This window comes from Cyrtonyx montezumae, unplaced genomic scaffold (assembly GCF_038088225.1).
Source record: "Cyrtonyx montezumae isolate F1298 unplaced genomic scaffold, pur_monq_1.0 scaffold_3, whole genome shotgun sequence".
Taxonomy (NCBI): domain Eukaryota; kingdom Metazoa; phylum Chordata; class Aves; order Galliformes; family Odontophoridae; genus Cyrtonyx; species Cyrtonyx montezumae.
In genome coordinates this window covers 13,307,996-13,320,016 of record NW_027072034.1, presented here as the reverse complement: position 1 = coordinate 13,320,016, position 12,021 = coordinate 13,307,996, and the positions used below count along the sequence as shown (strand labels likewise).

The following is a 12,021-nucleotide window of genomic DNA, read 5'->3' as shown; positions in this document are numbered from 1 at the left end:
CTCTCTCGTTTTTCCACCAACTTTTGAGGCCTTCTTTGCTTTGCTAAAGTAATTGCTTATGATTGGTTTTAACATAGTAAAGAGTCTGTATTGCAACACTACATGCAATGCATGCTTTTCTCCCTTAAAAGTCATCAGTCTCAGCATTCACAGAGCAATTATCAACATTAATACGTATTGAAAGCAGGACTAGCTTTCAAACTGAATTGGGCTGTACCTGCTAGCTGAACAACTTCTGCCCCAGTACATTTCATTAGTGCTTCTACTGCTAGTAAGGAAAAAATCTTCACAGTGCTCTTTATTTCAATTCAGTAAAGGATTAAGAACGGACAGTATTCTGACAGCATTACTTATCTATATGTACGGATAAAGACGTAGCTTAAATACAAGCAAAAATGCTAAGATCAGAGCACCCAAAAAGCCCCTCCAAAATTAGTTATCATTTATCTGTCTTTCAAGACCTACGTTTAAGTTCTATGGCCTAAGTAAGGCAAAAGTCAAGCTAGATTATCACAATGGTGACTTCTGTGATCAAAAATTAGTAGACTTACAAAAAAAAAAAAACACTCAAAGTTTGGGGAGCTCTGTACAATCCAGATTAACTTGCTTTTTCAAACAGCTTTTACTCTGGGGGGTATTCCTTCCTAAAATCCACTGAACAGCATTGTTGCAAACCCAACTACATACTTTTAGCCTTTCCACAAGGAAAGCAGCTTGCTGCAACATTAGTTGCCTGCGTAATTTTAGCCTACCAACTAGCTCCAGCAAAGTGGTAACTGTCTTAAAGATGTTAAGCTCCATCAGCTTTTTTTTTTTTTCCCCCTAGGTTAGTGACTGGATGAAAAGAGAGCCAAAGCAGTTTCTCTGCTGCCTGAAGAAAAAAGCTTGAGTGTGAACTCAGGCACCACCAGCCTGTAACATGTCAGAGAGGAAGCATGCCAAGAACCTGCTCCTTACTATCTCTGACACGTATAGGGCAAGAACAGCATCAGAATATTAAGAATTGGAGAAATGTGAGATGCAAAACTGTAGAAACGTTTTATTACTTCTACTTGTTTCTCATACACTTGTTACTTGAATTCACCGGCTACTTAATGGGTGCGAATATCCTCTATAGTTTTATTGAATCCCAAGAAGCAGAGTTCCTTTGTATAGGTTTCACACTTAAGCATAAGACCCAGAATAACAGTTGAGAGCAATACCATATTAATATTATCAGTTATTTGCTCAGAAGGGTATAGGAATCAGACTGAGGTGTGCCTCAAACACTTACACACCAGTCACACAGGGTAATGCAATGAGTCACAGACTAGCCAAATAGTTTCCTTTTCTTACCACTACAGTAAGCTTATTTTTACACTTCTGTGTAAGCTGAAAAAAGGAAAAGCTATAGGCAGCATCACTGCCTTTTCACAAGGCAATTGTCCTTGTTCTGTGACGCTGAGAGAGACAAAAATCTTACAAGGATCTGTATAATTGCTTTTATATTCTCCAGAGATGCAAATGTTTCTTTGCAAGAATGTATGGATTATTCAGAAGAAACACTGAGGAATATGAGCTATTAAAAAAAAAAAATCAGTCCCACATGTTCTTGGCAGGAGTGAAAGGGAAGCTCTTTTATACCTCTGCTCTATCAATAAATTCTAATCCCACAAGGACCCAGAGATCTTTGAAAGTTCAAGTTTTACAGCAGTCGAGAACAGAGCGCCTTGACTCTACTTAGCTCTCGCCAACGTTAACGACTGTTACTGTGATCAAAGTCTAACTTAGTGCATTCCAAGCAGGATTATAGTTTTCAGGACGCACTAAACAAGTTTACAGACTACAGTTGGCAGTTATGGTTCAAGTCAAGGAAGAAGTCAGGCTGGGGTAGCTTTTTGAGTGGCTGCCAATTTCAATTCATGCGAAAAACATTCTTGATCATACTTATGAACACTGGTGGGCACAACTGTTTCAGCTCCTGGTGAACATCTGAGACCTGTTCTTAACTCTGACAGCCAGACACCAATTTCGTCTTACAAAAGTTAAGGGTTTTTTTCATAGCATTCCAATGAGGTGCAAGAACACTGCTTTCATCTGAGGTGCAGTTCATATGCATCACCTCAGTCTTCTCATTTCACAGCCTCACGCAGCCACATATACAGTTCCCATAGTCAGAGCTGTCAGTTAGTAAACAGATGTATACAGCACACAACACAGGAGCAATACCCTCCATGGAAGCAAAAAATAAATAAAAAAGAGTAATCCTAGAGGCTCCTGACTTTCCCCTAAGAATTTAGACTACCAAAATCAGAGGCTCTTATTCTCCAACCAGCATCAAGTATATAGGCATTTCAAGTGTCCTTTTAACAAATCAACTTGCATTTATTTGTTTGCTTGAAACATTACTTTATTACAGTGTAGCCCAGAATAAACTTTTTAAACACTGCAAATTACACGCTGCACTAATGCATTGACCATAAAGCTAAAAACTTCCCTGTCCAAAAAACATTCAGTCTTAAACACAGGAAGTGCTTTCATACGCCACAAATACCATCAGACATAAAAAAAAATGTTTGCTCTACCAGTTGAGTTTTAAAATAAAAAGTGCAAAGGGAAGCCACGTGCAAGCATTTAACAATACCTTGATTTGCACAAACAGCTCATCAATTACTTAACACTACAATTACTTGAGTATTTGCTGTCTACATCAGCAAAAGCTGATGCAAGTATACTTAAAGCCCCTTGAGTTTGCTTTTAACACTTCTCTGCCATGGTTAGCTCCTACAAGATCATAAAATAAGCTCTTTCACTTAGCTGATGGAAGACAGTTAGTTGCACTTTGTTTTTATTCCTGAAAGTAACTTGATAATCCAGAATGATTTCAAACTGTCATAGGCACACAGCTGGCCAAAACTTCATCAACTGTTACCTACATGGGATTTAAACAAGACTTAACCGTGTCAAAGCAGTCAGAAAAGCAGAAGCTAAAGTACAGATCACTCTCTAAATTTCATTAGTTGGCCAAAGGCCAATTAGACTTCTGAAAAGTATTTTGTATGCTACAACATGCCTCTTTCTGCAAAGCAGCTGATATGGATGTCAGCGATACATGAGTAGAACTTTCTGTTCTTTTACCCACATTATTATCATCAAATATGAAGAAGGTAACTTATGTCAAGTATCACTACAGGTAATATTCTCAACTTTAGAAAAGCTGTTCTAGGTAATCATAACAAACAATCCTAACCTGTGTAATTGTTAGTTTTTCCCCTCAGATTTTGCTGTTACTTCTTCATTAATGATCACTGTAGATTAGATGGCTTGCATGGATGCTCTAGCATCCACAGGTTGTACTGCCTTATAACCAAACACTCTTTATAAGAGGGTATCAGAAACCTTCAGGTTTGTGGTAGCTCAGGGTTTCAGCACTTTCTGAACTGCTGAAGAGGGCACTACAAGAACAGAAAAGAAACTACTGCTCAGCAAGATGTGACAATAGAAAGTCCAGCTTAAAAGACTGTGCAGTTCTACAAAGAAGAAGGTTATATTTCCTATCACCCTCAGACATTCAAGGCATTATAAACAGAAGTATGTGCCCAACCAAAGAAATAAGAAACAATAATGAAGACATCAGCCAAAAGATCATCAAGTGCCTTTTAGAAGGAGAAAGAGAGAGAAAGCGAAAGGTTTTATAAGAAGTAGTGATATGGAAGATCCCAAGAGCACAGTAATGATTACTGGCAAAAACATCAACAAGAAATGGAATAAAAAAAATAGAAGTCTAAAACTTCTGCTCAAAGCTGAAGCAGGAAACTCTGACCAGAAGCCACTGGATCCATCCAGCATTATCAAAAGGACCCTTTTTAGGCACCTTTGCATATGAAACTACAGACACCTGAGAAAGCGTAGATTCCAGCAGCATAAAGAGAATGTTACAAGAGTTTTACATGAACTGCCTCCATTCAGACTGGCAATGGAACACATAACAGAAAACAAATCACCCTTGAAATCCCCAGGATCAAAACCATGCTTCTCCAGCAGAATTATTCCCAGTGATACTCCTGTTTGCTACACTCAAACCATTTTGAACGGCCCTATCTTTTTTAAACAGAGAAATATATGTAACACTGTTTTATCTATTTGTGTCAGTGTAGTAAAAAGTAAGTCATGGAGCCATAAAATCCAATAGCATTAACACAAAACTTGAATCAAATCTGGTTCAAACGTGGCCTAAAAGACAAATCCAAATTTATATTCTTTTTTACATTGCAAGCCATTAATTAATTACTGAAATGAAAACTGCTCTACTGTTCTTAAAGATTTCATCTCTGAAAGAGCAACAAGAAAAAAAAGACCAGTTTAAGAAAATGTTACAGTGTTTTGACAAGAAAAAACAACAAAAAACAAGTAAAATTCATTTAAACTCACATTTTAATATTAAAAAAAACACCCCCAAACGCTCATTTCTAATACAGTCTACAGTTAACCACAAGAGCTTTGAATATATTACCAAAAATGGCTAGGAACAAAAGCCTGTTGTTGCATTTCTTGTTGGTTATTTTTTAAACTAGGCAAAGGAATCACAGCTATGAAGGTTAGGAGGCCTGTTAACGCATCCATCAAGACAGAATATATATACTCTATAGCTGTTACTTGCAATCCATTTGCTTAGCAATTCATCACAATACTTCATCTAAATAGATTACACATTAATGATGAATGCCAGAAGCAAAACAAGCACCTCTTCTCTTCCTTACACCAAGCACTTGTTGAACTCAACAGTTCACTCATATCAAAATAGCTATTTTCTCTTTTTTTTCCCCCTCCACATAGAACTTTTCTTTAAAACACAGAAACTACAATCTAAGTCTGATTACCAGCTGTTCTAAAGCAGAAATAGATCCTACCTGCAGACAGGAAAATTGAACAAATGAAATACATAGATACTGGAAAGACAGAACTGTACTGCTTTACTCATGTTACTTCTAACCTTTTATTTCTAGGTAGTCCTGCCCTCTTTTCAGATTTGAAATACCCACATGTACGAACAGAAACAAAAGCAGAAAATCCAATAGCAAAGTGTAAAAATGAAGAAGTTACTGAGACGACTGAAAAAAAAAAAACCTCCTCATTTAGCAAGACTGTCAGGAGAAATCAACAGTTAGAGACTTCATTTAGCAGCATTAAAGGTGGAATTGAACACCTCAGAAATCAGAGCCCAGAAAAAGTATTACCACTGGAGAATCCATCAGGATGCTATTTTTCAATAATGATCAACAGTGTGACGCTGCATTTTGCGTGAGGGAACAGAAGAACAGCATCTTGAAAGCAGCTGCACAGTCTGTTAGCAAACCAGCAAACCTGACTTCTGTGCTTCTCATTTTGGGAAGGTATTCTATTCACCACGGAGTTTAACCAACACTTTCAGAAGAATTTGAGTTAACAGGAGTATGCAACACCTACCTGAAGCATAGAACTACTTGCAGAAAAACAAAGTCCTTTCTGCTCTGAAAGGAAGTTTAAATTCCCATGAAAGCAACCCTAGTAATAATAGATACACAGGAGGAATGAGATTCTATTTTTTCTTCATCCGAAAGTGCAAGAAACTTACCCTGCGGGACAAGTCAACATCCTTGTATGACCTGCATATATTAACTTCAGCATCTTCAAGAGCATGCTGCTCATCAGTCCCTTCATCATTACATGAAACATCAACAGTTAAGGTGCTCTGCTGAAGGGAACAGACTACAAGATTAACTCACGCTAACCCTACATTACATCTGTCAGCAGATTCACATTTCACATATTTTGCTTTACTTAAAAAGAGCCATACTTTAAAGCAAAGCAATTCCTCCTGTGGAGATGAAAGGGGAAGCCTCACTGCCAACTCAACCACACTATAGTAGGACAGGATCTTCAGGCCATTAGATCTTTCAGTACAATAACTTGTTTATTTCTTCCTTCTTCGGTTAATGGATTAAAAGTGTTCAGAAAAATAGTCCCAGGACACGTATACAAGTTATTGTACTATTTCAACCTTGGAAACAGAAGGACAGAAAAAACCTTTTCATCAGTCTAATGAATATTCACATTGAATTACTTCCAGATTCAGTTACACAGAATGGAAGAGTAAATATATGCAAAGGCCCCAATTAATTCAGTATTTTTGTTTAGATATGTTTGCTGAGACAAACTCATAAATTTTTATTATGAAAAAAGTCGGTATCTTTTATCATAATACAAAAAGATGAAAACTTGTGTGATCTCAATCAGGATACAAATTAACTTGTGGAAGTCTAAGAAATAATTGTCCCTTATTAAGGGATTTCATTACTCCTCAGAAGCTTCCTGAATCCTTATAGAGATTCTCAGTAATTATACAGCCCTTGTGTCTTCCTTTTCAATCACTCCAAAGTTTCTGTAATGTATTCCCTGGAATAATGACAGTATACCAAAACAACTAAATAAGACACTTATGAAACTAAAAAACTAACTAGAAGATTCAGTCTTTAGCAATATGTAGATTAACCTCCATAACCACTCTCTTATTGAGATTGCCAAGAATACCTACCAAAAAAAAAACCAAAACTGTTTGAAAAGAGACCAGAATATTTGGAACCTCTCATTTAGAAGACAAAGAGAAACCTGAAGTTGTAGTGACATCTTACTGAAATACAGAACCCTTCTGACTGATTTAGGGAAAGATGAGAAGAGCTTAAAAACAAAATAAAACAACTCATACCACCATAAAGGAAGATGAATATCAATATTAGAAACGATTAAAGCAATTATCTTAAGTTTCAACCACTCTTCACTTTGAATGACTAAATATAGGCTTCCACATGGTGGGATGAGGGGCAGCAGAAAGGTCTGCTTTGCTTTCTTCTGCAGTGTGTAGAAGATACACCACAAGCAGTAAGAACTTCACTCACTGATCTTTGAAAAAAGAAAACAGGAAGTGAATGAGCCACTAAAGACAAAACAAACAAAGCAGTGCTACCAACAACCTCATCAGATTTTTTCTTCTGTATAACAGACACCAAAATCTGAATTAGAAACGTGGAACTGCCTCAGTATGAAAAGAGAGAAAATATTGAAAGTTAAACCTATGTATGCCTTCTCAGTGGATGACAAACTGTTCTGCTTTTGAGCCTGAACACAGACCAACCGGCATGGGAACTTCAATAAACTCTTCCCCCTCTCCCCAAAGAGGATCCAAAATAAAAACCAACCAAACAAAAAACCAAACAAACAGAAAACACCGCATACACTCCTTCCCAAAACTTCACCCAGGTCAGCTTTTTTACTCAGTTCCACTCTTACAGTTCAGTGAAAATAAACGTTACACAGACCCTTTCAAAACTGATTTAATTTTTGAAGCTCTGTTCCCATATCTGATGAGGTACAGCAAAGTACAACACGGGGAGTACATAGACTTTATGGGTAAAAGAGGAATGGGTTTAATCATACATAAAGGAACACTGTGTAGTACTGATCAAGCAGCACAGTAAATCTCTTTGTTCCAAAACAGATCTTTGTCTCTTTGTTTACTTATTGGAACTCAATGTTCTGGGTTAAAAGATTATGAATATATCTATTAGAAAAAATTCATCTGAAATAATATCTGCACACAAATAACATGAGTTCTGTGATATTTCTTTTCCTGAACTAAAACATTTCAAACTCTCACACAATGTAGGTTTCATTTGTATGGTTACTATGGATCATACATCTCAGCATCCTAATCTCTACTTTCATTAAAGCACAATTGCTGTCACTCTTACAGTGAAATAAACACTGAAAAGATCATTTGTGTTACACAAAGGCCTTACAAAGGCTGTAAAGCTTCACAGTCGTTTGTTGCCTCCACAACACAACTTCATCTCATGCCCTAATTGGTGACTGATGCAATACTGCAAACTAGGCAGTAATCTCAGTTTCTCAATAAACCTTTAATACAATTATTTTAAACTGTATTTCACACAAAATAGCTATTAACAAATGTTTCAAAAAAGAAAATAAAACAAAATGAATACCTCAGTCTGACCTTCATGGGCACTGGATTCATGAGTGACACGAATTGCCTGAAATGAAAGTACATTTCATCAGATTTTAAATAAGATACTTAAAGTAATTTAAGAATCAATGTACACTCTCCTTTCTAACCAAACGCCATAGTTAAGTTATTTCAGCTCAGTGCTTATAGTAGACAGGTAAAGAAATTAGACAACAAACTATCTCTACTTCTAATAAAAGAGAAATTTCCAAGTCAATTCAACTCAAACATGTAACAGTTTGTCATTGCCCTTAAACACACAGAAAACAGTAATGGCAGTGGTTTTGTTTCAAATCAGATCCTGGCGTAAGTCAGTACAACACTTCAGGTAGAAGCTGTGATTGGACATCTCACATCCAACATTTCTGCAGAAAATTTCATCACATCTCTACTGCTCCTGCTTGTTAGTACTTCCCTGTCACACTTAACATCCCCCTCAGCAAGAGCAAACTGTTCTCATCTTCCTTCAGTGGCCAGATCTTTCTGTCACATCCTCTGAATCAGCACTAACAACGATCTAACTAACCACACTATCAGCTAGCTCATCTAATTGTTGGGAATTATGAGGGAAGAGAGATTATATTTCAGTTGAACTGGTTCCTTGTGTGCCCTGAAGTGCTAGAGCTAAAGACAGAAATGGAAGCAGGCAGCAGGACTGCCTTTTCAGTCAACTCTGGTGGCAGGTAGAAATACTTCCAACTGCCAAAGCAGGTGCAGCAACCACCTGATCACCAGCTCATGCAAACTCAGATTGTTTAAGTGACTCTCTGGATCAAGCCCTAAAGACAGCACTTGCTCATGTAAATAATTCTAATAATTCTTAAAATGTTTAGAAAGAAAAAAAAATAGAAAGATACTAACTTCATAAGTTTCTAGATACTTGGCCCTCTCTTCAGGAGTCATAGATAAAGAATCTTCTAGGAACTTTTTCAGTGATGAATTGGTTTCTTAAATATAAAAAAAAGACACATTAACATATTTTGTATCATACTTCAGCAGAGATGCACAGTAATATTCAGAGAAATAGTACACAACCCATCAGACCTTCAATACCTTTCGCAGCAGTAAGAGAAAAAAAACAGCAACAAAAACAAGCAAGCAACCAAATAACACTCACCAAAGTTCATTTTCTCTCTGTTGTTGGCAATAGCATGAATTAGCCCAATTGTGCCACAAGCATTGTTGATAGTCTGCTTCATGAAATACACTGATGATTTGACATCTTGCCCCTTAGCTTTTATCCTCTCCTCTTCTTCTGTCCTGAAGGTTTCATACTAGAATGAAAGTTTCAGAATTTTCTCAAGTAATACAGATACTGGCTGTTTTACCCAAGCAAAAATAATTTGCATGAGTAACAGCTGCCTCATAAAACCAAAACACATCTTGCAATAGAAGTGGTAGAACCAGCTTAAGCAGACTTGCTTAACTGAAAAGTTCAACATCACATCTATTTAAAAAAAAAATAAAAGAAGTCCCACTTAAATGACCATTTTGAAATGTGTGTTATCTAACAGCATTTCAAGAATGTTCAAAGTATTTCCTTGATCTGAGCACCTGTCATCATCTCTCTTTACACCAACAAAAAGTTTTTAAGGGTAGAGGTCTCAAAAGCTTTATCAAGCAAACAGTAATATCTCAGATGTCTAATAAGCATGGAGCATTCTTACAAGTTCCATCTTTTTACAGTGCATTTTTTTTCCAGGAATATTCAAGCAAGATTCATATAATGCTCGCAGCTTCAAAATGGCTCTTTAAAAGCCATTTTATCATTTAAAATAAGGAAAAGTTCATTTTTCTGTAGTAATAAAGCCAATCTAGTTTGAATAGACAATCCCAAATACTATCATAAAGCTCACCATTGATTAAGAGCTAGCAAAGAAAATCTGTAATGTGGTGCAACAGGTACTCCCCGAGCTATCACCTCAAATAGAAACGGATGAAAAAAAAACACTGCAAAGCCAATATAAATGATAGAAAAGATGTTGCTATGTCCTCCTTTTGCCTTGCTCAGTCTATTTGCAGACACAGAATACTGAATTAGATGTACTTTTTATGTAATTACAATAAACGAAAAATTTGAATGTTGAACAGAATAACGAACGCTTGACAATTTTTTTCTTCAGTCAGTAATAAAGACTTCTCCAGCATAAAGACTGCACACTGGAGCTTATCTCAGTCTTCTGAATGTTCTGAGTAACAGCAAATGCATTCAGAAAGCATTTTAAATTGAAACCACTTATCAACAATTTAATAAGAAAAGTCTTAAGGAAAAGTCATGAAATATATCATACTGATCAGATTAGAGAAGCAATGCAGCTGCCAATTGTTTCCTGTCAAAAAAAAAAATCATTGCTAGGAATACTAAAAATATGATTTTGAGCAAGGATTGACCCAGATCACCTCTAGAGTCTCCTTTCAGCGTGGGCTATCCCTTGATACACATTCACTGGAATAGGATCAAAATGCCCAACGCTCGCACTATTCCACTCTGTCTACAACCTACGATGAATCACAGAGCTGTAGGGGTTGGAAGGGATCTCTAGAGATCACTGAGTCCAACCCCCTGCCAAAGCAGCTCCCTAGCCCAGGTTGCACAGGTAGGCGTCCAGGCGGGATATGAACATCTCCAGAGAAGGAGACTCCACCACCTCTCTGTGCAGCTGTGCCACTGCTCCGTCACTGCACTGTGAATATGCAGACTAATCTTTAATCTTTAAACTAGACAATAACCCTAAGATGATCTGTATGCTAACAAGGGTATCCAACCCTAAAAGCATACTTATACATACAGCAAAAATGCATATACTCTTCCATCCTAAAAATAGATCCCCAACTGTCCAAGAAATAAAAGCTATACTGGTACTGATGACTGAAGTTTCATCAGTGGAGCAAACCAAAAACTCAAGAAATGCTTGCTATTGATAATATTCCACACTCCATCTCTTACTTTGCTCCTGCTATTGCAGCTTTCTGCTAAAATAGAACTGTGCCATTTCAGAGAGAAGTTTAAGATTTTGAATTGTCTGCAAGAAAAAAACAATATTTCTCTTCTTCCCCACTCCAGTTAAAACACTTGAGGATAAACTGGAAATAAACACATATGGTTATCAAAAGAAAGTTATGAGAGAAGCATTCTGCTGTTTGCTTCTAATCAAGAAGTCCCATTTTGATTCTGACACCAAGGCACAAGGCTCACATAACAGTTTGGGTTGGAAGGACCTTTAAAAATCTTCTAGTCCCAACCTCCCTGCCATGGCCAGTGCTATCTTCTGCTATGTCAGGTTGCTCAAACCCCCATCCAAGTATTCATTCCCATTTTGCTTACAACAAAAGTGACCAGCTCATTATTAAATAAACATTTACCTTTTCTGTTATTGGAAAGAGAAGCAGCACTGCACAAACAGGTCTTGGCACCATGCTAAGCAGTTCTGGTTCCATACCATAGACATCTACAAACTGCCAGTCAGGATGTATACCTAACTGCTTGAGAAACTGGAAGAGAAGATACAAAGTAATACCAAGTGTGTAGTCAAACATGCACAGGAAGCATAATGGAGTATTTACATTGTGAAATACAATGCATCATCACATACTTCCTGAAATCTTAGTTGTGCTAAATCAGGCTGAATAGTGCTGACAAAGACATGCTAAATCCCCATGTTTTACATGTCACATATAAAGCTTAAATAGCTTTCTGAAATGGAAGAATATTCCTCCCACTGTTTACTGTGGCATTATAGCACTTCACCCATTCTGAAAGGTTTTTTTTTCTGTCACTTATCAAGTACTGAATATTCACTTTAACTGGAAATCATGGGTTACATGCCAGCTGCTTACACTGGAGGTGCTGGGCTTCAGTAATCCAAAATTGGGATCTTCAGTGGTCTTATGAGCAGAGACAAGAGCACACCTTTTCCTACCTTTCCTTTCAAGGTGTCCTTTTACATCCTTTGAAATCAAGAATCCTTTGCAACTATGACAGA

At 37.1% G+C, this 12,021-nt stretch overlaps 1 protein-coding gene across 1 annotated transcript in view; it reads right to left on the bottom strand.

Moving 5' to 3' along the window:
- UCHL3 (ubiquitin C-terminal hydrolase L3) overlaps positions 1 to 11,551 on the bottom strand; it is a 28,028-nt gene extending 16,477 nt beyond the window's left edge. Inside the window, exons 1-4 of the mRNA XM_065744085.1 lie at positions 11,402 to 11,551; positions 9,156 to 9,312; positions 8,900 to 8,985; positions 8,019 to 8,066 (exon numbers count right to left, since the gene is read on the bottom strand). Of these exons, the coding sequence (XP_065600157.1) occupies positions 8,019 to 8,066; positions 8,900 to 8,985; positions 9,156 to 9,312; positions 11,402 to 11,476 (366 nt within the window). The 5' untranslated portion in view covers positions 11,477 to 11,551. The remainder of the gene's footprint in view (positions 1 to 8,018; positions 8,067 to 8,899; positions 8,986 to 9,155; positions 9,313 to 11,401) is intronic.
- Between the last annotated feature and the right edge of the window lie 470 nt (positions 11,552 to 12,021).